The sequence below is a fragment of the Falco biarmicus genome, chromosome 6 (assembly GCF_023638135.1).
Source record: "Falco biarmicus isolate bFalBia1 chromosome 6, bFalBia1.pri, whole genome shotgun sequence".
In the NCBI taxonomy this organism is placed as follows: Eukaryota; Metazoa; Chordata; class Aves; order Falconiformes; family Falconidae; genus Falco; species Falco biarmicus.
This window is the reverse complement of record NC_079293.1, coordinates 45092463-45116119: the sequence shown is the minus strand read 5'-3', so window position 1 is coordinate 45116119 and position 23657 is coordinate 45092463. Positions and strand designations below refer to the sequence as shown.

The following is a 23657-nucleotide window of genomic DNA, read 5'->3' as shown; positions in this document are numbered from 1 at the left end:
CAGGACAAGCACCTGAATAATGTGGGGGTATCGTTAGCATAAGCTTAACCTTTCCTTAAGGGCAGGGGCGGATCCCAGCTTTTCTCTCTCACTCTAACAGCTTAAGCTGAACATGGGTAATTCTGAACACTTAACTGATAAGAGTGTTTGGTCTTCTTTTTTCCCCCCCAGTCATTTTTCTGATGAACAATTTTTGTAAATAAGAACAAGGAAAAGCTAAAAACCAAGTAATACGCTGTATCTATCTAGCACATTTGGCAAACCGCTAGCTTATGTAACTAAATACAGATGCACACACGAACAAAGCCTAATAAACAATTTACATGTTTATTTGAAAAATGTTAACAGTACAAATCAGCATGGGCAGAGCAGGCCTACTTAGCAATTGTAAGCCAGTACTTCTGTAGAATTGTTTCTTGAGACTTCACATAGTACTGCTGTCACCGATACAAAAAGCACATTGTTTACAAGTGCTAATGATTTTTATGAGTGGAAGGGGCCATAAAAATGTAAAGTGCTTGAAATATAAATCTGCTGTTTAAATTTTTGTTTTGGATATATAACACGTCAAATTGAGTAGCGCAAACGTTTGGTAGTGATATTTTCCTCGCAAGGCACGCTCAACCCTAGGAGACCTGAAACCAGGATGGGCAGCTTTGTTTAGGCTTGCAGGCACAGCTGATGTTTGCGATGCTCCTTCATCCTGTTCTAAGAATGCTATCTGGAGGCTTCAGGGCACCCTGAATTTCATCATCTCGCTGTTTAGGACAGCTGACCTGGTTTATCTACAGGCGCGAAGGCAGCCGGCTTCCTGTCCGAGGTGTGGAAAAGTGACTTCACAGAAGTTAAAACCGATGGTAGCCCTCAGGGTGGAAAGCTGTTTTATTCTGAAGCTTCTGAAAAGGCTGTGTGTTTATGAAGAGGCACAGGGAAATTAGCTTCGGGCCTCGGCCTGAGTGTCCCTGTTACCAATTAATCAAGTGACTTATTTTTCTTAGTAGGAAACAAACAAGGTATTAAGATCAAGTGCCAAATTTCAGGTCAACTAAAAATTTGTTTTTAAAAAAAACCCAGTAATGCCAAAATAAACACAGTATTAAGTACATGCTTTCTTGTCTAAATTATTTTTCCTGTCTGGAAGATCTGAAGGCAAGCTGATGGTAATCACAGGTACAGAGCTGACTTGATCCAGGAGAACGATGCCTCTGAAAGGTAAGTTTGCCTGGCATTAGAGAACAATATACAAAACAATTCAGTGTTCTAAAAATTAGATTTATTCTTCCACTTCCCAAACTTTAATTCAATGAATCAAGTAAGTATTACCTTCCCAATACCTCTTTTATGAAGCTAGAATGAAAACTTGATGGAAAACTGGTTCCAAAATGTACTGGTTCTGGTTTCAGAGGAGTCTTGTCACCCAGCTTCTACATCTGAAGTACCAGCAGGTACCAGCAATGTAGGTTCTATATGCCCAGTTTTATAGCAGCCTAAAGCTGTCTGCGGTCAGGAGCTACTTTGTCAGGCTCTGGCATTTAATTCTCTAAGACTAGCTAAAGCCTCTGGTTTTGTCAGTACTGCAGAACAGCACTGAAGACTTGGGACAAAGCCCTGACTTGCATCTGCAACTGTATTGTTCACCAAATAAGACCTTCTACTCATTCTTACTGGTTTACAATCACAAATGAAACCTTTATGACTTTACAGGACCAGTTTATACAGATAGCAAGAAAATGACTGTGTAGTTCTGGGCAGGGGGTGGTGGTCTGTTCGGGGGGTGGGGTGGGGGGGTGGTGGTGTTTTGATTTGGGGTTTTTTTTGTAGGGGGAGGGCGTCAGACCATCCTTACAATTTCTTGAAATACTCCAACAAGCTGTGCTCTTCAATTGGAAGAGAAATTACAGCAGGCTGCTTCCTCTGCTCTGTACTGATCTCTGCCGTGGACAGACCTTCAGACACTTTGAGAACAGTTTACGGGGATTAGAATTTTTTTTCATAGTTCTACTTTGTGCAAAGTTTTACATGTAGCAGTGCTAAGCTACTTACTGCTGTCAGGGGCACAAAGTGTTTCTTTGCTTTTTTCTGTTCTAACAAGTTACAAGAAGCACTCTGATCTGACAGCATGCTTTGTGAAACGTTGGGGGAAGCAAGGGCTCTTCTGTCACTGCAGTTTCCAACCTTCCTGATCTCCAACCCTCTGTCCTTCTAGCTCTGTCAGAAGGACTAAGGCCACTCGTGTTCCTGGGTGGATACATAAATTAACTGCACTCAGGGCCATTCAGAAGCGCAGCCAGTCAGCTGCATTTGAAGGCATCAGCTGTGCTTGTGAGGGATGAAGCATGCTACACAGTCAGGCGCTTCTCCTGAAAGAAGATACAGTTCTCAGTGTCAGGTCTTCCAGAACTGACTTGGGTGGCTTTAAAATGTACGCACTTGCCTATTCCAGCACTGATTTCTTAGTCACAGTTACTAATTCATCTTTCCAGCCCTTGTTTTGAGAGCTTGCTTCTCTGAAAAATATTACTGTAGCTGGTAACACACCGAGTGACGAAAGCCATCTGCAGTCAATCAACTTTATTTATGACCTTTTGCCACCGATGCTAGTACCAATTGCCATGGCTTGTAACACAGCTAGCTCCTCTTTGGAGAATTCCTGTACCAATTTGCAAAGCCAAACTTGAGGTCTTTCATAGCTACTGTAACAACTCCAGCACAGTAGGAGTACGAAAAGGTCGAGAGTTGTTTAGCTCTAGCTTCTACCCTCCTCTCTCGGGGCTATGTTAATGGTGCCTCACAATGTAGTCCTTAGAAGACTTGATAAAAATCTGGCAGCATGACAGCCAAGCTAAAGACATCTTCAATTAAAGATCTTCCCACATTCCTCTGAAATGCCTATGTGTCAAAAGGTCACTTGGAGAGGAAAGTTACCGGCAGCCTTTTCACTGAATTGTTGCCACCATCTTCCTACAGAACAGGGCTCCTTCTTGAGAGATTTTACTTAATGTTTTGCATTCATCAGAGAAAACAAAATATACTTACTTGTTTTCATAGGAAGGGAAAATCACCTTTAAGACTTTGAGAATAAGAGCAGCTCCAACGACTCCAACTACAATGACTTCCATCAAACTAAAGAAGATAGGTAAAGATCGAAACCAGAATCTGCACAACCCTTTTCTCAAGTCTTCCACCCACTGGCACATCACCTACAACCAAACAGGTAAAAACAAGAAGACAGGTTGCAAAAGTGCAAGTGAAGGTTTTGTACCTACCAGTGAATCACATCACATGGTGACATACTGAAATTTATGTATGCTTAAACGTGCATAAAAGCAGAATGGAATTGACTGGTGACTCAGAGCTCTTTCTCCTATGAAGTTTGCAGCAGCTGAAGGTTTAGTTCTCTGCACATCCTAGCAGAGTTCCCTGAAAGGAAAGGCCATTTGGAAAATAAAGGACACTTGAACAGAGCAGGGGAAGGGTGAGTTATTTGGCCTAGGCATAGAGAAGCTATTATACCACAGCAGTGTATGGCAGGGAAAGGGTTACTGACAGCCCAGGAGAGGGCTTACACCTTCTATAGCCTGTCTGTAACTTTCAGCCTACTACTTTGGCTATCCTGTCTCCACAGCAGGTTATGAAGTATTCCTTTCAGCCACGGAGGTGGCCACCAAGCCCATCCTCAACTAATCTGGAACTGAAACTTCTCAAGCCGTTACTGGGTTTCCTACAGTGGGCGAGACCAACCTCCCAGAGGGGTAAGCACTCAAGCAGAGTCAGAAAAAACAGGTGTAATTTAAAGCTAAACAATATTTGAAATTGTTATACATGCTTAGCTTCATACAATGTAAATATCACAATTCACCGTCATATCTGTAAGCTCGGAGCATTACAGGATTTACAAACCCATTTGATTCCTACTGGATTTAAAAAAACCCAAAACACAATTTCTCACTAAGGGTAATTCAGTATTGATTTTGTGTGGGGGTGGGTTGGTTTTTTTTGTTTTCTGGGTTTTTTTAAAGTTTCCTACAGTATGTCTGTAGAAGTCTGTTCTTCTTAGTGGTTGGCTGTGGGGATTTCTTAGACTTACGTGGAGATCAGTTACTGTTGGATACCTCACACAGCAGAGAGCCCTGGTCTTTAAAAATATAAAGCAGCAAAACAGTGCTCTACAAGTCAGTACTAGGTTAAGTAGGAATGGCAACTCTCTCTTCCAGAAATGAGTTATTGCATACTATGTTGCTTTTTCTCAAATTAAAAATAAAGGTCCAAAGACAAAGGTGTAGGAACGTTACGTAAGTTCTTACCATCTTTAAATGGATGTTGTGTTTGGTGTCTACAGGAGGAAAACCCGCTATCTGAATCATAACAATGCTGGGTTGGTTTATTTGTTTTGTTCTGTAAATATCCACAAAGGAGGAAAACATAGTATTTGTATGCATTTCTGTATGGGGAAGAAAGTTTACACTCTCAAACTGTAATACTGAGTAACACAGCTCTATCTGCAGCATGTTACTACAAGTTTTTATTCTTGGAAATGTCACCAAGCTGTATGCATTTCACCTCTGGGGAAATGGGGAAAAAAACCACAGAGGGAGGGGAAAAAATGCTGCTTCTCCTTTATAGACCAGTCTTTAAAGTTTTATACTAATAACTGAAACAAACAAACAAAACTACCTTGTAAGAAGATGGAGGTTCCACCCTAAGAGGTGTCTCTGGTAACTTGCCAGGTAATGTCTCTTCATCTACTGTAGTTTCTACTTGCCGGATGAGGTACTGACTGGTAGTTTGCAGCGGATCTTGAATATCTGAAGAAGAAAAGCTAGACTTAGAGGGGGGCTTGCTTTTTATTTGACTCACTATTCAGGAAAACAAAGACATCAATTTTTCCTTTGTCTCCTAATTGTGTATCCTGCTTAGGCTGGGCTTGGCTTTGTCATTGCAGTTATTATCAGGGTTTCGGCTGAGGACATTTCGGTTAAAAGGTAGATCCAGCACTGGTGGCAGAGTTGTATCATTGCTGAAAAGCAGTGATTAAATTTGGTTAATTGGTTCAATTTTTCTTTTCCCTACTTAGTCTGATCAGCCCTGGAGAATAGGACTGTTGTCGTACCAGGTTAATGGTTGGACTTTAAAGGTCTTTTCCAACCTAAATGATTCTCTGCTGCATTTCTATGCTTATGGTACAGTTCTCACACGTTCACAGCAAGAACACAGAAGGCTGACTTTTTTTTTTTTTTTTTGACTGGCGTAGTTAACTTGGTAAGAAGCAGCAGCAGTGTTTAATTACTTTTTTTTAAAAGTTAATTAATTACAAAGCTAAACAGCCTTTAGCTGTGCCCTTAGCTGTACATTTCAGCTCTCACCAGATTTAATACTGATGAACTAGGTCAAAATATTCATGTCCTATGAAATCCTTGAGAGTTTTACATTAAGCAAAACTGAAATAAGATTAAGGCATCAAATAACCTCGCTTGCTTTTAAGTTATTCAAGTTTAATAACATAAAACTATTCTCTGGTTTGGAAGTGCCCCAGACAGGTATTTCCTCTCCAGTTTTCTCTTTCATTCTCAGGAAAAAGGGGGAGTTTTAGAGAAACTTCCATCATAGCACTGGGAGAGAAATTTATTCCTGTGAGATGTCTGGGCTGCAGATTGACAAGTACCAAGTACTTCAAAGGAGAACAGATTTGAAAACAAACAAAATACCTAGAATGTAGAAGAGTTGAATTTAGGTGTGGGTTTTAAAAAAAAAAAAACAAACAAAAAAACACAAAGAACAAAAAACAAACCACATAAAGCAAAACACTTCCCTGTTAATGAAGAAACAGTTTCATTATGTAAGACACAGGAATAATGATGTTCTTTTGCACATCAACTACAGATAAAAAGTATTATGTAACAACTAAAAGAAATACCTTTTCCAGAGAGGTTGGGAAGTGTAAATAACACGTCGTTGTCCCTTGGGATGGAATACAGCATGCTCTCTTTCAAAGGGACAGTGTAGTTTGAATGTCTAAGTACTCTCAGGTCCTTTACTAAAATATCTATTTCTGTTACTTCTTCCTGCTGAACCTACAAGAGATGCAAACTTGTTGACATTACTGAGTTTAAAGCAAGAGTGAAGTAGGCTGGCAGAGAAAACCAGTCTTAGCACAGAAACTCCAAGCCATTAAGATGTAGACACAGGGATGTTATAACATGAATTTACAAGGTTTTACACACCACGCTTCCATAGACTATGGAACACATTAGACAATGTGCTGAACAGACTGGGTCTCTCTTTCTCCCTGCAAAAGCATGGGGGTCACTCCGTGGGGTTTTAACCATGCCTTAGATAGCTCATTACGATGTTCTTTCAGGGAGGCATTTTAAGGCATGGAAAACTCAAGTACATAGTGAAAGAGCACTTGCAAACTTTGAAAACGTTGCTGAGGCAAGACTGACACTTCTGCTTTTGCAGTAATGTTGCTTTTTTTGAACAACCAACATAACAGTTTTCTTCCTTCTCTTCCAGTGATGCACTGGAGCCATTTCACTTAATCACTGCAAGTATCGCTTATATATAACGCATCCGGCATAACTGCTACTAACATCAATAACTGCATTGCGAGGCCGAGAACTGACCGAAATCCAGAGTGTTTGTGAGCATAATTCTAGCTGCTACAGAGAAATATAAGTAACAAAAGAGGAATGAAGCATATGATAGTTTGACTCATGCTTTCAGAACGTGGACTCATTTTGCTTCAAACGTGCAGAACAATGTGATGAAACAGATAATTGCTACTGTCAGCTGATAATTAATGAGAAAGATGGAAAGCTTTTGACTTAAAGGAACAATTAAGGAAACAGCATTAGCTTTCTGGTTATTCTTACCTAGTCCCTATGAAAATGTGAGATACACTGTGATGTCTCAGTTTGAGATGTGAAATACACCACCACTACTGTATAACAACTGAATCAAACCCGGATATATTAGCCTCCTAACAGTGGGATAAACACCTCGTTGGAAAAGCTTCAAAACTCTCAGTGGCATTTTTCATTAACAGAATAAAATTTTTACATGATGCAGGTCCCTGTGAAAAATCCTACACGCTAAGCATGCAATTAATTAAGGATCAATGGTATTAACATAATTCCCCTTTAAAAGAAAACCAAAAAAAAGGCAGTGGAACATAAGCCAGCTTCAAAAGAGGTTGGCCACATGTAAAATGCAGATGTACTGAAACAAAAATATGACACTTCTGCTGGCTTCAGCAGCTGTATCTTCTCTCCAGAACCTCTCTGGCTGGAAAAATAACTATATGTTATAGGTGATTTGAGAACTCAGTTCTGCGCGTTTCAGTCTCAGCGAGAATTGTAAGCACTCACATTCACTGGTATTTGTGCAGATACAGTTAGTTTTCTGTTCATCAAAATCCATGTTCATTATCAAGATTTTTATTCAAATGAATTAAATTATCTTACATGCAAAATATTCTATGGCTAAGTTCTCAGGGTTTGAGGGCTTTCACAACAAGCCCACCAACCATAAGAATTTGCCTCTGCAAGTTCCCCATGCTACATGCTTGAAACGCTTTGTTAGTTTGGAATAAACAGTGAGGAAAACCTCAGGACTCAGAATAAGCCCATGCCCCTTTTATTTATTTTGTACATTCTTTTGTAAACAAAGTATTGCTGTGAGTCTGACTTTGGTTGCAAAAGTGCATGTGTTGAAAGAGCATGTGACAGAGTTAATGATATTCTCACAAGCTTAAGGGGAAGTCATCCAACACTTCATTATTAAAATACAAATAGAAGCATTAAAACTTGAAGTCTCCTCATGAAACACCCCTGCTACTATACAGGCAACTTAGGTTGGTATTATCTCCCTCAGTACTGTGCTGGCTAGCATTAGATTATATACTTCGTGCTCTAACCACCAGCCAGACACATGTAAACCTTTTAATCCTTGGTAACTATTTGCCTCTTCTAAAATAAAAACAAGCAGAACACCGAGAAGTTTTTTTACCTGTTTTCCATCAATTTCTGTGATTTCTTCCTGAATGACAATCAGCTGCAAATCAGAACTGGATGCCAAAGGCCACTCGTGAACCATGATGCGAACACTGACAGTTCCCAGGCGCTGCTGATCTGGTAAGTTATTCAAATTTCCATTCTCCACTGTTAAGACACATTGTCACAGTTTTTGAAGAGAAACCACCCCAGCCAGAAAGCAGTATACAACCATGGGGCAAACACTTGCAACTCTGACATAGATGCCTTCGCACATGCAGCATCTGAATGGAAAAGTCATTACAGCTACAAAGGACCCCAGCATCAAACCACAGATGCCTGAAATATGTACTATGCTGATGTCCTTAACACTTCCAGTAACCACTGCTACAAGCAGTAGCAATCTGGGCAGCACGTAAAACAGATGTGATGATTTTTTACTAGTATATCACCAAATCAAGCTTGGAGGAGGTCTCATGAGACAACACAGCAGACAACAGCAGTGCTGTACAACCCCCAGCCTGAGACAGCTTTCAAACAATGTCGCGTCCCTGCCTTTGAAGTTTGCATTTAAGCAGTCTTTGGCTTTGCTGTTGCTGTGTTGTTACTTTAGTTGTCCAAAGGAGTTCATAAGAGCAATGCCACAGCCCAGCCAGCCACCTGTGTAAACATTTTCATTTGCACAACATTCCCCTTCCTCTCAATACAGAAACAAATACATTTTTTCCACACACACTGCACATACTACTCAAGGCGAGAGTCGGTTCCCTCCTACCCACCCACCCCTGCCCCATTTTCATGTGTGACCAGTGACACCTCAAACTCCCTCCCTACCCAAAAGCTTTCAGCTATTTCAATGACTTAATATTCCACAAGCGCGCAGAGAACTGCTTTTCTACCCTTGCTGTTTCTGCATAGACGTAGTATCCTCCTCCCAACTACTGGCCTCTGCTCCAGGTGAGGGCATGCCAGAACTGAAGTGCTGCAGGAGCAGGAGACCAGAGGTGACAGGTCTCTCTGGCACGCAGACAGCAAGGTACGTGAACTGGGACTGAACTGGCCCATCCCTAAGCCACCAGGGCTGTGTGCCACCTGCAGCTGAGCCTAAAAGGTGGGAAGGCTGGACTGGTGCCCTTCAGTTACACAGGAACAACGCAGTGGGCTCGTTACTTTTATGCTATGATCCCTTTCCTCACACAGCTATTTTGTTTATATTAAATATAGACAAATACTCTGGCATCATTTAGCCACATCTTAAATTGCAAAAATAAGTGGCAGAAGGAACGAGGTTAGAGAGAGAGACAAAGGTTCCCTAAAGAAGTGGGCCAGAGCAATAACGTAGTTGCTGAATGTTTTCCAACCTAGCAGCAGCAAGCATACGTTGAAGGACCAAAGCTTCAAAGATGCCATGTAGCTGCAGCTCCCTGTGGTCCCAACCTTTCGTGTGTCAGACCGCTCAATCCCCACTGCATTCAACAGGAGTGAAAGATATGCTTCCAAAATTGACAGTTGTGGGGATTACAGGTGCCAAGCGTGCCCCGAGAAGCGTCGGACCACCACCATTCACGAGACTTGGTCTCTACTCTTACATTCAAGAGCATGAATATTTAGCTCGTTTGGTTTTTGCATACATACAGGAGTATTTCCCCCCTCTGTTAAAGGCTAACAAGTATCTCTATATTCCTTTAGCGTTTAACAAACATCTGAATCTACTGTCAAGGATTTAGTAAGTAAATAGTATAACCATTACTTCACAGATAAACAGAGAGGTACTGTGCTGAGGACTCAGACCCAAACACTAAGACAGAGAGTTCCAGGCTCCTAGCACCCAGGTCAAGTAAGTATTTTTCTCACTGTTTCAGATTCATGTTCATAATAGTTGTCACTGCAAGCTATACAACTATGATTTGGGAAATTAATAGGAACTAGAGTGCTCAGTATCCCTCAGCATGAGTCAATAAAATCAGATGCATTTTTCTGGAGTCAATTACCTTGCAGGCAAAAGACATTTTGCTGTGTTTTTCTGCCCTAGGATATTAAAAATAGAAGCAATAGGACCACAACTATCCCAGAAAAACAGAAATGAATTACTGCTCTCCCTCTCCAGAAAAGGAATAGTGTCAAATTAATAATTGATCATGTTTGGGAAGGAAGGGTTCAAGAAACAAGGTCATGGCTCAGAGAAGCAATTTAGAAAAAGCATGAGTACTCTCTAAGTAAATATCTGATTGTAAGGACAGGATGACCTCAGAAAACAAGCTAGAGACCAATTGCACCTGATCCATCAAGAAATCATTCTGAATACAACAGAACCTTAAAGCAAATGAGCATAATGGCCCTTTTAAAATTAATTATACAGTATGCTCTGTGTATCTCAAAAAATCACGGTACTATATGGTCTTTCACAAAAGGTATAGCATTGAATCAGTGGAAAAAATAGCAGTTTCAAATGATTCAAAGTCATTAACCGCTGCAGGACACTAGCAAAACTGCAGTATTTGTGCTATAATATCTTATACAGCAGAAACTCGTTTGTCCAGTAGACACAGAAATGAGATAATTAAAAGATCTTCCTAACAGTAATTCATACTTTTGTAATTTAATCTCCTTTTGGAAACATGCCAACCAACCTAGGGACAAAGCCATTAGCAGGGTGGAGTTGCATCCTTCTGTTTACATTGTCTAGCTTGTAGTGCAAAACATTCTTTTGAAAAGATAGGCAGGGTCTGGATTTCAGATTAGACCATTTTCATGTAAGCATGTGAATGTGGCTTGAGAACAAGGTAGTAAGATTTTTTTCCCATCCATTTTAGTAGCAAAATTACTCTACCTTGGGAGATGATTTGCATCTACAATGCTCAGGTTCGCAGAGTATGAGAACATGTAGTCATTGTAAGCTTTGGTTACTGGATAACAGGGAAGCCAAATAACCAAAGGGGAGTGGAGGGGGAGGAGGGAGAGAGAGAGAGAGAGAGAATACTCACATATGACTGTTTGACATGTTATGTGGGCAACCCCGCTTTTCATAGGAAAATCATTTAGATATACCTGTCCATTAACATAGGTGATATTAAAAACAACCTGAAAGAAAGACAAACAGAGTGAGTTGTGTGGTTTCTGGCCCTACGCTACAATTCTGTTCTGAGGAACACACTTGGTACTGACTGATGTCAGACAAAACAATGTATTTGCTTCCACATGCAGACTTCGTTTCACTGCATATTAATTCACTGAATACATAGAAAAACTGGACAAACCTGTCCTTTGTGAAATTCTCCATTGGTTTTCAACATCATAACATTGACTCTGATCGTTTCCTGGAAAACAACAGTGAGAAGAGATGTTAAGTTTCTAAGGAAACACATAAGTCACTGCGGGCCACAGGCAACTTCCATTCACTGTCCTGACAGAACGGCCACACACAGTCCCCAGAGCACGCTCCCAGGCTTTCTATCCAGCAGACAGAAGAAAGAGGAATATGCTTACTTGTTTCATGTAAGGGTTGGGTTGGGTTTTTTCGCCTCTTTTTAATAAAGAGGGCTGATGAGAAAGAATGACAGCTGCATCCCCTTATGTACAGTGTTTTTTGAAAGATCATAATCAAGCTAAATTTTCAGGAGAACTTGTTTTACATTGATATAATGGAAAAGAAGTCTCTCATATTGGCTAAAAAATAATAGACAATACAAGGTAAAAATCAGAATCTCTGCAAATGGTTTTTAAGCACTCCACTTAGTCTTCAAGATGAAGTATAATTTAATATGTGTTAGCCTATGCTAAAGAACACTCAGTTTTGTCAGTATCAGCACCAATCCTGTTTCTTTTCTTTGGTTTATCATTCCCAAATTATGCCACCAGGGATACCTCCAAACTCAGAGCTAATGGGGATTTGCTTCTTTCTTTCTAACGCCAATTGCTGTGATTTATCGACTCACTCATTCTGTCCCCTCATTTCCCCCCTGTAATTTCAGGGGCTATTTTCCAGATGGGACCTTAAATCTCCCAGTCCTGCCCCTGACAAAACCTACATAGAAAAGCCAAGTCTCTCTTGGACATAGCCAGAAGTAACGATTACTACACTGCCTTCCTGAGCCACGTCTTCAAAAATAATGTTAAGCTCCCTGTTTGCCTTTGGGAAGCCTTAAATGATTCTAATCATGTTTCATTTACCTCTGGAAAACCTCTCCATACCATCAGCACCTTTTTTAACTTTGTGTTTGAGTCATGGTTTCAAAACTAACAGCTGAAAAGTCACGTCTCAATAAAAAGTTGAACTTGTTCAGAACTTGAAATAAAATAAAAATTTAGATACATAAAAAGGTTTTTCATTTGGGATTTTTATAAAACACTAAATTTTCAGCCAGGAAAGACTTTAAATATACAGTACCTAGGATAATACAGTCTCAATTCACGAACAGAGAGCTTCTCAAGTCTGGCTATAATGTAAACAAACAAACAAAAAAAAATCCTCAAAACAACAGGTGTTAATTGGTATACACAGGTAGCCAGAACGGCCAAAAACTGGAAAACAACATCCAAATCTGATTCAGCAGAAATCTGGCATCACGGGAAGCATGTTTTAAAACCTAACACAGATAATCTTTTGGTTGGAAATGATTCGTCATTGACGCTTTAGATGCATTTGTCAAACCAGTAAGAAAACTCTCTGGCCACTGAGACCGAAGAGAAATCTCTTTCTTGATACCCCTAGCTATTAAAAGTAAATTAAAATTATCAACTTGCTTAGAGAACTGGGAGTCTGTAACTGAAAATATAAACCAGATTAATAAATATAATCATAGGATGTAATCTATTGTTATCCTGCAGTTCCCTCAAACTACTTATTTTCTGCACATCTTTTAAGAATTCTGTATATTAAAAATTAAAAAAAAAATCATCGAACTTACAGCTCTAGCATTCAGAGCTGTACGTCTTTTACACCCCCAAACTGCTTAACAGATTACCAAGACCTTGTCATTACTTCCTAGGTTTTTTTGTTTTCTGGGAATTCAAAGGGCATGAAAGGATTTTCCAGGCAGTCTTAGTAATCTGTTGGGTTTTAAGCCTCAAATGAGATCTGAGTCCTTTTACACAGAAAGTATTCCGCAATCTTTTTCAACATCTGCAAAGTGACTCACTGAGATTACAAGAAGGAGGAAATAACTGATGGCCTGTAATTGCTGAAAAAAAAGGAAAATCCTTTCTATTCATTTTTTTTTAATTTAAATGCTTTATTTGAAAATGAATGGCATGGGGCAAGATAGATATGCTCAACAATTGAGCATTAAATGTACAAAATGAGCTATAGAAATCATATATATATTTATTATTAATTTTCTCCAAAACAGCAATCAATTCTGTTGACGTAGTATCCACAGGCACTAACATGAATTCTAGTACATACTGAAAAATTGCACTTGAAGAGCACATTACATGTTTAAGAAATTAAAATATTTCAGCGGATCACTTCCATGCTGTCAAAGTTACAAGTAATAGATCGCAGCATGCAGACAAGTCAGACAGCTTAACTGCTTGCTGCCTCTGCCACTAAAAGAAGAGTGTAGATCTCTGCAGCACATCATCTTTCCCTGTCCTTTATGCAAAGTCAGTGAGACAATTTACCTCATTAAACTGGCAGGAAAACTTTCCCTTTTTTTTTTTTTTGCCAAGTTATTCTTTTGTCAGTTGAACAAGAAAGAGCCAGACAAGCACAAGAGATGCAAGAACCCAGCCGGGAGGAGGGAGCTAGTCTGCTTGTTCTGATGGCCACAGGCTGCTGGGTTGGCTCTGCCTGCCTGTCCTTGCAGCAGCATCTTAGGAGAAGCCTGTCCTCACCATCATCTCAAGAGATGGCGGTGCATCTCCTGAACAGGTTCATAAAGCTACTTAATAACAGAGCAATGATTAATAATTACTACTCCACTATAGCAGCTACACCATGACCCTTGCAATTTTGTGTTCACAAGCAATGGAGAACTCATATTTTTGCCATTTCCGTGACCAGTCTGTTCACATCCAGATCCAAGAAATTCTAGTGATAACTTCCCATATTCTGTACGTCCATTCTCCTGAGTAGTCATATGTTCCTGTTTTGCCCCTTCACTGAGCAGTCTCACCAGACTTGATGCCAGTCTTGCCAAGAAACATTACAAATAAGATCTCAACTTTTGGTGCTAAAAAATAATCAGCTTTCAATTGTTCTTGCTCCAAACATTCCTAAACTGATACAGAAACCAAGGACCAGAGGAAGACCAATTCTTCCAGACTCAAAATCAACTATACTGATGTCATTCCCAACAGACTGCTTAAAGCTCTCCAGTGATGTCCAAAAATCTCACACTCTCCTCAACTATTTACTCTACTACTTGGCTACCTTGAACATTAAGTTTTCCTAAGGTCTAACCTGAAGCATCTTTGCTGCAATTTATGAACAGGTCATTCGTTACTCTTCTTAACACCTTCCCATGGAAAATAACAGGCCTCCAGCTCAGTCTTCCTGATTTTATGCTAATGTTCTCAGCTCACCCAATCCTTCCTCGGAGGTTAGCTCCTCGCTGCTGTCTTCCCATGACTTCCCACTGCTCTTTCCTGCAGCACCGCACCCAAAACTCAATGGGTTCCTGCTGTGGCCAATCTTCTTGACCCTACACACTCCATACCATAATCTATGTGAGAGAAAGAACCACAAGGTGCATGCTGGGCAGGAGGGCTGGGGGAAAGAGGAAGGGACGACTACAAGCAGCTCACAGGAGAGCAGCAAAGCGCTGTCCCAGCTGACCTGCTTTCACCCACAGCAGCGGATGGGGGAGGCACAGCATTCCCCCAGCTGCCAACACAACCTCAGCTGGTATCCCCTTGATATTGGCTCACAAATAAGTGCTCAAGAGCCATACGTTATTTATGCTTGCTATACAGGGAGGGAAATGGACCTGGCAATCCAACAGCTCTTGTACCATGCTTTCATGATGAAATGCCTGGCCTGACAAGCCACACTTGCTAGAAAGTGCTCCGGTGATAACTTCAATACCCATCTTCCCAGTCCTAGGGCTGAAGTCTCACAGACTTCTGAAACATCCTTTAATTTCAATGGAGAAAATACTTTTTTATGTTACCATAATAAAACTCACTGTTTGGGGAGGGGTGGTGTTTTATAGAAATGTCTTGTTTCTGTGTACTGCACTACTAACAAAAGTAAATAACCCCACATCACTTACTTTGTGTATCAAAAGCATACTAAGCCAATCCTGTAGTCACAAAGTCATTGAGAGCACGACATGTTCCTCTGCAGTAATCCACAATATTGCACTCCTGAGTTCTGGAGAAGCCTGAACTATGAGTGTAAAACTTGTTTGTATAACTTAGAATAACAATATCATGGCAATTCACATAAATTTCAGACAGTCCTGTAATTTTAAAAGGTCCTGAATTCACTGGAATATTTCAGAAAGCTGCGTTTTGAGAGTCAGAACCAAAGGACAGCCCCAAGAAGCAATTCAGGTCCCTAGGAATCAGGCTGTGCTTTCAGCTTACCATCGACACCCACTCCACCATTCACAGCACCTCACCCCTTCCTCTGCAGGGGAATGCCTTCACACAATGTGCTCCAATCTGCACTAAAAATGGCCCTATCATTCTTAATGCTGTTATAGGATGTAGATGTCTCTCCTGAGTTTTCAGAGCATTTCTCATCACTGCTTTAGTGCTCCAGCAGTGATTTTTACAGTGGTAACAGCACTTCTACGACAAACGCATGTAATTCTGTTCTAGGACAGCTGGGCAACAGGAGCTGGCAACATACATGACAGTGAACTAGTGAATTTTGCAAACTTGAAGCATTAGAGATCAGCAGATAGTGATCATTTTCTAATTCTTTCTCTTTCACCATGTGCTGCAACAGAACCCAGGAGTGTCAAGTGGGGCAATATAATCCAAGTAGCAGCAGAAATGCAATATGGGGAAAAGATGGCAGCAAAGAATATAAAGCATATGGCATAAGTTGAAAGGGAATATTCATCAATTCTTAACGACTCTCCATACAGATGCCACACAAATTGACAGAGAACGTTTCACCTAATCTTATAGCCTTTTACGAAAGATGCTGCACAAGACAAAGCTGTTGGGTCTAATCGCGCATGAACTTCAAACAGATCTGATTACAGAATCACGGGAAAACTTCCACAGGCAGTGGATACCTGATGGGATGCACTGTACGCTTTCTCCCAGTGCAGAGTAACTGTGCAGTCCTACACAACTGCATTAGTCACACAAACCTGATCTAGATTCAGGCACTAGCGACCAGCCCACTCAAAGCACAGCTGTTCTCTATTGAGGCTCTCCGAACAAGGCTCTTTCTGCACCAGAAGGCCTGTGGGAAGCAGAGCAGGCAGCACTAGGAACAGATGGCATAGTGCCTTGCAAGATGGCCAGCTTGACAGAGACTTGAAAGACAGACAATCCCCTCGCAGCAGTTATGCAGACACTATTGGGATATCCTGTCTGCGACAGGAAAATACAAAGTCCAGCTAAGGCTGCCAAACAGATAAGAAATAGACAAAACTAAGAACCTATTTCTAAATTTGAAAATAGATTATGGGAAAAAGAGTGTTCAAACAGACAAACAAAACTACCATCCAAACTCATGCCATTTGAATCCTGGCACCCGCATGGACAACTGGCTCCAAATAGTGTAACTGTGTATTTGCAATCCAGGGCTCTGTGATCTGTGCTGCTCGTCATTTTTTCATCAGGCTCAAAACAGAGCTATGTTGTAGGATTAGTCTTAACTGCAGTCAGGCATAACTGAGTTAAGAAATAATCATGGTACAAGTTTGACATGACAAGTTTGCATGATGATAATTAGTCCCTCACATTTTTCGAAATTTTAGTACAAAATCTTCTCCAATGAGGTCTGGTACTATTCAACTCCATGATAATAATTTAGCATAAGATAATGAAATCAAGTCTTTGAAAGTAACTGAAGCTGAACTATCTTTGTTAATATAAAAATCTAACATGATGCTTTTGCTTTGCTTTTCTAAACAAGCACACTTACGTTCTTCCTTGCTCAACGATGATTCTTAGTATAATATTGGTTATCCCTTCCTTTGCCCTACATATGTTGCTAGAATTAATCACGTTTGCTTTCTCCCTATTAAATCAACTCTAATTATGAATACTTAGTCTCACATCACCAGGACATGGTTGCATCATACTGCTTTAATTTAATCAAATATGCACGGAAAGATGATGTCAGATCTTCTAGGCATAAAGTTCAGAACATGTGCCAGGCTGTTAATCGAGAAACTGTCATAAAGCAACTAAAGAAACATTTTAGCATGTCACTATCGGCAAGGACAAGTCCTTCTTTGCTTAAAATACATTACACACACTGCATACATACTCAAATGGTTGATGCAGTGAAGATTACTTTCTTCTGTCGTGAAATCATCCATCCACAAAGAGGTTTCTTACAGCCAACAAATAATCTGAAAACTGTTTTTCAGGCAACTAAACTAAAAGAAAGAAAAGTCCGGTAGGCAAGTATGCCATTTAGAAAGAACACTGCTAAACCTAAATTATCAAGATGCAAATAGAGTAAGCAAACAACATAGCATTAGTATTCATCCCACTGTGCTTTTAGCCAGTTCCTATCAGCACATTAAAAAAATACTCTAACACACAAAACCTAATTCCTGACCTTGTACCAGAAAAAACACATTAATGTGAAGGTCAGTTATCTTATTGCATCATTCCCTGCCTTTGTTTTTTCTTAAAGAAAAAACCAACTTTGTCTAATATCAATCATTCTAAAATCAAAACACACATGCTAATGTTTAAAAAAAGTCCAGATTACAAAACAGCTGATTTAAGAAATGACAAGTATTGCACAACAACAGAGGCATTCACATTCCAGAGCTGAACAAAAGCGCTTCAGCCTTAAAAAATGTTATTCCAATGTTTCAGGTTTTTTCCTCAGTCCTTCCATTGTGGTTGATGTAACATCATGTCCATCAACTTGGAGGTAAACTTTAATACCACATACGAGAATTACAAAATGTGAAGCTATCAGTAGTATGCTGCTCACAGAACTGTAGAGGGCACAGCCGTGGTGTCCAGGCAAAGCCAAACTGAACATGTCGATGCTGCCTGCTCCCAAGCATTCTGTAGTCCCAAGCCATTCTGAGGTAAGACCACAATTATTCTGCCCCCATTGTAAGCTTGTGGCTTCTGAAGCCAACGTGACAATGTGGCATTTCCACGCTGCCTATTCCTGCTGCCTAGGCACTTCCATTCCTACCAGGCCACCATAAACCAATCCACGCTCAAAACCCAGCAATTCTCCTACTCAAAACTTTCTCAACATGCATTGTTCCTTTTACATCAAAAATAATCCTGTATGTACAAAAAGAAACAGTACAGGAGGAAACACAAGGTTTTACATGTTTTCAAGTTTGAGATTTAAAAAGAAAAAATACTAAAGACATGTACGTTCTCTTTTTGACTCTTAAAAAGAGCTTTTCTGCATGTACTTACACCACTACACCAGCAAAAAGCTAAAAAAGTGTAAACTCTTCCAACTAGGAAAACCTGAGCTAACAGACCACCTAAGCAGTATGGCACAAATGAACAAACTCAGCCCCACCAACAGCACAGCTATGCCCGTAAAGCATTACACTCCTGCCACCAAGTCAAGCCCTATTCTGTTTCTGACCCCAACCTGGCTTCCACGGGACTGCTCTGGCACCCCTGCGCCATGCTCGCTCGCGCTTTCAGGTCCAAAGATAGCACGCACAGATGTGCCTCCGGATTTTGTACAATTGCCAGCTGTGACAAACAACTTTAATGCTATTAAGTTGAAGTATTGGTGTGAAAGCGTGACAGTTTCTGGGTAGAAGGTAAAGCAAGATTACAGGTTTATATTCCATCGCCACTTCACGTGTCTTTTAGCAAATTCAAGCTAGCGCTCCCTTTCTGAGAGGGACGAGCAAAGTACCCGAGGACCGAGATCTCTCTGCTCACTTTAGTGAGCCTGACTTCAAGCACTCATGCACTTTCATGGGCATCTGAAGATCTAGATCCCCATTTTGACATCAGCGCTTGGCAGATCTCTCTTCAAACGTTCATAGGAGCAGCAGAAACCAGGAAGTGAGCCCAGGAATCCTGCTCCGCAGCACAGGATATGCCAGCGCAGGGCCTCTGTCAGGCTTTCTTGGAAACATTTTATTAAAAAAAAAAAAAACAACAAACACACTGGAGGAAAAAAAGCTGTAATAAATTTACTCACATGCCAGCAACTTCACATTGGCTAGGCCAGCGACTACATACCCGCCACGGCTCTTCCCACTTTGCAGTCTCACACTTTGGAGTTCACAATTGTAACAATTAGAGGATGTATTTAGTCATGATTCAAGTACAGACAAAAGAACCCCAAAGTTCTCTTCTGTAATTCCACAGGTCAAAGCTCACTGGTGCCACGGCACATCTTTTCATTCCCACTGAGAAGATCTTCTAGGGAATATCCAAAATATCCCTTCCACTTTTTAAAAAGCCACCAAATTTATTTGAAAACTAATCTTACCAGAACACAACACAGGTACTGGAACAGAAAAACAGATGGCACGATGCCCCGTAATACACCAACACATGAAAACCCTTTTCTTGGTTTCAGTACAAAAATCATGAGGAGCAAACGTGGACCTAATGCCCTGCACGCTCCTATAGCACTGAACCATCAAGATGTGCGTAGACAAGCATATAAAAAATACAACATAAATACATCTACATTGCATAGAAGTAGGTCTCTCCCCCCCCCTCAACCTGTCAGATATTTATTTCAGCATATCAAATCCTATAAACGAATCGTTACAGGGAGGGAGGCAACATTCCGTGCACGGTAACCGAGTTTGCGGCTGACGCATAATCATCATTTTGTCCTTCTGTAACGTTTCTGTACGGTCAGACCGCCGCGCACCGGAGCAGCAAGTCAACCGCCGCAAGCGGGGGTAACGCACCTTCGGCTGCCAAGCGCTACAGCCGCAAAAACACCGCCCGCCGCCCGGCTCGGCGCGGCTCGGCTCGGCACGGCGCGGCACACCGGTGCCAGCGGCTTCGCCCGCCCGCCCGCCCTCCCCCGCCGCCCCGCCGGTGCCGCTCGCCCGTCCCCGCCCGCCGCCCCCGCGGCCAGGAGGCGCCCGCGCCGCCGCCCCAGCCCGGCCGGGTCCGGCGCAGCGCTCGGCGGGGCAGCGGCAGCGGCAGAGCCGGGGACCGGCCCCAGCGCGCCCCGGCCCGAGCCCGTCGGTACCTGGCCCAGCTGCAGCGGCGCGGCCGGGCCCAGCAGCGCGGCGGCCAGCGACAGCAGCAGCGGCAGCAGCTCCCGCCGTCCCAGCGCCGCCTCCATCTTGCGACCCGGGAACGAAAACAAAGTGAAACATCAACAAGCGGCGGCGGCGGCAGGGGCGGGGCGGGGCCGGGCCGGGAGGAAGCGGCGGAGGCGGTGGCAGGGGGCCGGGCCGGGCCGGGCCGGGCCGGGCCGTGCAGCCCCAGACGGTCTGCGCCGGGCCGCCTCCTCCCCGCCGCCCCGCCCCGGCACAACCCCGCGCAGCCGCCCGCCCGCCGGCTGTCCCCCGCAGGCTCGGGAATGACCCTTTTTCTGGGAGAGGGGCAGGTTTAGCCAGAACAACAGCTGAACCTGCGCCCTCCCGCCACCGGCCCCGCCGCCGCCGGGAGAGGCCGAATTCGGCCCTGCAGAGCCACGCGTGGGCACCTGCCTGCTCCTACAGATGCCCGTGACCGTTACTAGATGATTACAGCCTTTGCGTAATGAGAGAATTACCCATATAGCTAATGTTAATAATTACTGCTATTAATGAAATGGCCGCCGTGCGCCCGTCGGGCCGCCGTGCCTCCCCTCGCTGCCGTCGGGCGCAGCCGCTGCCCGCAAGGGCGGCGCGGCCGGGGCACGGCGGGCGGTGCTGAGCACCGCTCGGCAGGGAAGGTTTCTGGAAAGCAAAACCAGGCAGCGTACGGCAGAGGAGAGTAGAAGGAGTCATCAGAAAGGAAGAAAGCCCCAGGTAAATGCGAAGAGCTAGAGGTCGTCAACCTAGAGGTGAGAAAACGGAGAACTTCACGGCAGCAGTAAAAACCGTGGAAGCCTCAGGCAAAGAGAAAGGAAACAACCTGGGTCTCCGAAGTCCTCAGTGGATACAAAGACAAAAAAGTACTTTATTTACAACACGAAAGATTGCTGTTACCTGTTCGCAAGAAATTTTCTAACGGTAGGGGTGGCAAACAGTTAATAGTTTCTCTAGGGAGGTTTTAATACAGCCCAGGCAATGTATCAGCTGTCCCGTTGAAGCAGTCTGTAGCCTGACTTTATATTGTTCTATGACTCCCACTTGGTTGATAGTGAACGTAAATCAGAGAACCCACAGAAACTTTGTATTCTACATGCAGACTGCATTCATGAGATACTGATACAAACATCTTGCACAAGATACGAGGTGTTGGAAAACGAGGCCTAAGAGAGCTACACATTGTGAGGTGTATTTTGTACACATTACGTGAAAACCTCAAATATTTCATCCCTAAACACCTTTATTATCAGTAGTTAGTACTATTTTAGAGATTAGAAAAAATAAAGCTGATTAACTGCCTTCTCTGTAATCACACAAATCAGTAATGAAAGAAGCGATAACAACTCTGACATCTTAATTTCCACCACCTCTTTTTACCATCACCGAGTTTACCTAGTTTCTTTTAGACCTGTCCTTAAGATTTTAATTTTTTTTTTAAGTTTTGTAAACTGAAAGAAGTCTGTGAAGGGTCTGTTCACTGTGCAAGTCTCACATGGCAGAGGACTACGTGGTCAGTCAGCTCCCCAATGAGATGTTTTGCTGAATCTCGTAAGGGTAAGAGTCTTTGGGGATATGATGGCAGCTACAAGAATGCACCTCTTGTTGGCAGTTGCAGTCATTTGCATGTGCTGGTGGGAGGAAGTGTAAATTACTTAAATTCCTAACTATGAGTTGCACTCTGCATAAATGAGAGTGGGGCTTGCCTCCCGACAGTCCTTGATAAGCAAAAGCAAGCTGCAATACTGTGTTGTCTTGTGTATTAGATTCATGACTAAAATGTTCACAAAATGTACCAAAGGCATAATAATTAATGGTATAAGAGTATATAAAAATACAGGGAAGCAAGGATCACTGACCTGTAGAATTTATAGATTCAGCAAAGTTCAGGTTGAGTTTTCAGCTGACCTCGAGGAATTCATCATCTCATTGAAATGGAACAGGAGATGAATGTCTGTTCCTTGTTGACTTGTCTCCTTTTGCAAGTTTCCTGGTAAACTGCCTATCAAGTAATGCTTTCCTTCTGGTTTTGTTTCCACTGTTCTTTCCTTTTTCTCCTAATCTTTTGCACCCCCTTTTCTTCAGTCCTCTTCCTTCCTTTTTATTCTCCTGGAACTTAATTAGAACTGCAAAAAGTATGTACAAAATGCTTTCAACATACTTCTGTAGTCCCCAAATTTCAACGTTTTCATTAGTCTCACAGCAGGACAGATTCTGTAACAGTTTTATTTATTTAATGTAAATGGTAAAATTCTTTGCAATAACTTGTGATCAGTTTCACAAGTGGCCTGTCCTTGGGTGATTCAATAACTACTCAGTGCTGGGACAGGCTGGGAGCATAAGAGGGCTTTCCCTTTTGGCTCAAATGCATGCCTCCCAGGCCCTTCTACTCTACCGGTGAACATGTCCTGACGTTAGGAACTGTTAAAATATGTAACATTTTAAAGTAATTTTAAAGTAAAGATTAACTACTGCTGAGTATGCCAAGAGTGCTGTATTTCAGTGGTTTTACATTTAAATTGGAAGTAATGTTTCTGACTCTTAAAATGATCATGAAAAGCCATTTTTTCTTTGAACCTTCATTATAGGCATGGGTTATTAGAAAGCAAAAGCCAGTATAAAGAATAAGGGAATTTTGATACAATTTATTTTATGTCTAAAAAGAGTGATAAAAGCCTGGCCTAAGTTAGGGGTATCCATTTGAGCCAAAAGGGAAAGCCCTCTTATGCTCCCAGCCTGTTTTGGGGGCAACGAGCCTTTAGGTCGGGTGGGCTGCACCAAGCCCCCAGGGCACGCCGTGGCATCACCCGGGAGATGTGCTGGTGAGACCTGCTGGTCTGTGCTGTGGTGCTAGGGCCACCGACAGCACTGCAGGTTGTGCTGTGACCGTGTACTCAGGGCAAACAGCGGAAGCGTTAAATCGCCTTATAACCCTCTGCTGAGTAACTGTGAGGTAAAACGGGTTTTCTGTGACCAGGTAGAACATGCACGGCCCCCCCTACCCGCCATCAGCGAGCACAAATAGCTGCAGCATCAGCCTCACGACCCCGTACTTTGCCGGAGCTGCTGCTCCTGCGGGCTCTCTCCGTTCTCCCCCACCCCCTTCGGGTGGGCTCCCCGGTAGCCTCCCCCGCTGCCCCCCGCTGGGGGGTAGCGGCGGGAGGGCGCAGCCGCCCTCTGTTTTCCTGCAGCCGCCGGGCTAGCGAGAACGGGGGAGGCGGGCGCGCCGCCGGCCGCGCACCCTCCCTCAGGCCGGGGACGCCCGCAGCACGCAGGCGGCCAGCCCGGCCCCGGCTTCGTCCCGCTGCGAGGCCGA

At 42.7% G+C, this 23657-nt stretch overlaps 1 protein-coding gene across 2 annotated transcripts; it reads right to left on the bottom strand.

The window, feature by feature from the left end:
* Positions 1–313: 313 nt before the first annotated feature.
* Positions 314–20458, bottom strand: GINM1 (glycosylated integral membrane protein 1). Of its 2 annotated transcripts, XM_056342439.1 has the most exons (8): positions 20293–20458; positions 11249–11308; positions 10976–11072; positions 8008–8159; positions 5915–6071; positions 4675–4805; positions 3037–3200; positions 314–1205 (listed from the first exon to the last, which is right to left on the bottom strand). In XM_056342439.1, exons 1-8 carry the CDS (start codon positions 20386–20388, stop codon positions 1097–1099), a joined length of 966 nt encoding a protein of 321 aa, XP_056198414.1. In that variant the 5' UTR covers positions 20389–20458; the 3' UTR covers positions 314–1096. The 2 variants fall into 2 exon arrangements, with proteins under 2 accessions (XP_056198414.1, XP_056198415.1); XM_056342440.1 differs by lacking the exons at positions 10976–11072; positions 11249–11308 and having other exon boundaries at positions 20293–20457.
* Between the last annotated feature and the right edge of the window lie 3199 nt (positions 20459–23657).

What these genes read in the sequence shown, in the direction of transcription:
- GINM1 (XM_056342439.1), bottom strand. Translation starts at nt 20,388, where the DNA reads ATGGAGGCGGCGCTGGGACGGCGGGAGCTGCTGCCGCTGCTGCTGTCG. An exon ending in AACATGTCAAACAGTCATAT is followed by an intron (nt 8,160 to 10,975) that starts GTGAGTATTCTC and finishes GTGTCTTAACAG; the next exon opens with TGGAGAATGGAAATTTGAAT. An exon ending in AACCTCCATCTTCTTACAAG is followed by an intron (nt 3,201 to 4,674) that starts GTAGTTTTGTTT and finishes GTTTGGTTGTAG; the next exon opens with GTGATGTGCCAGTGGGTGGA.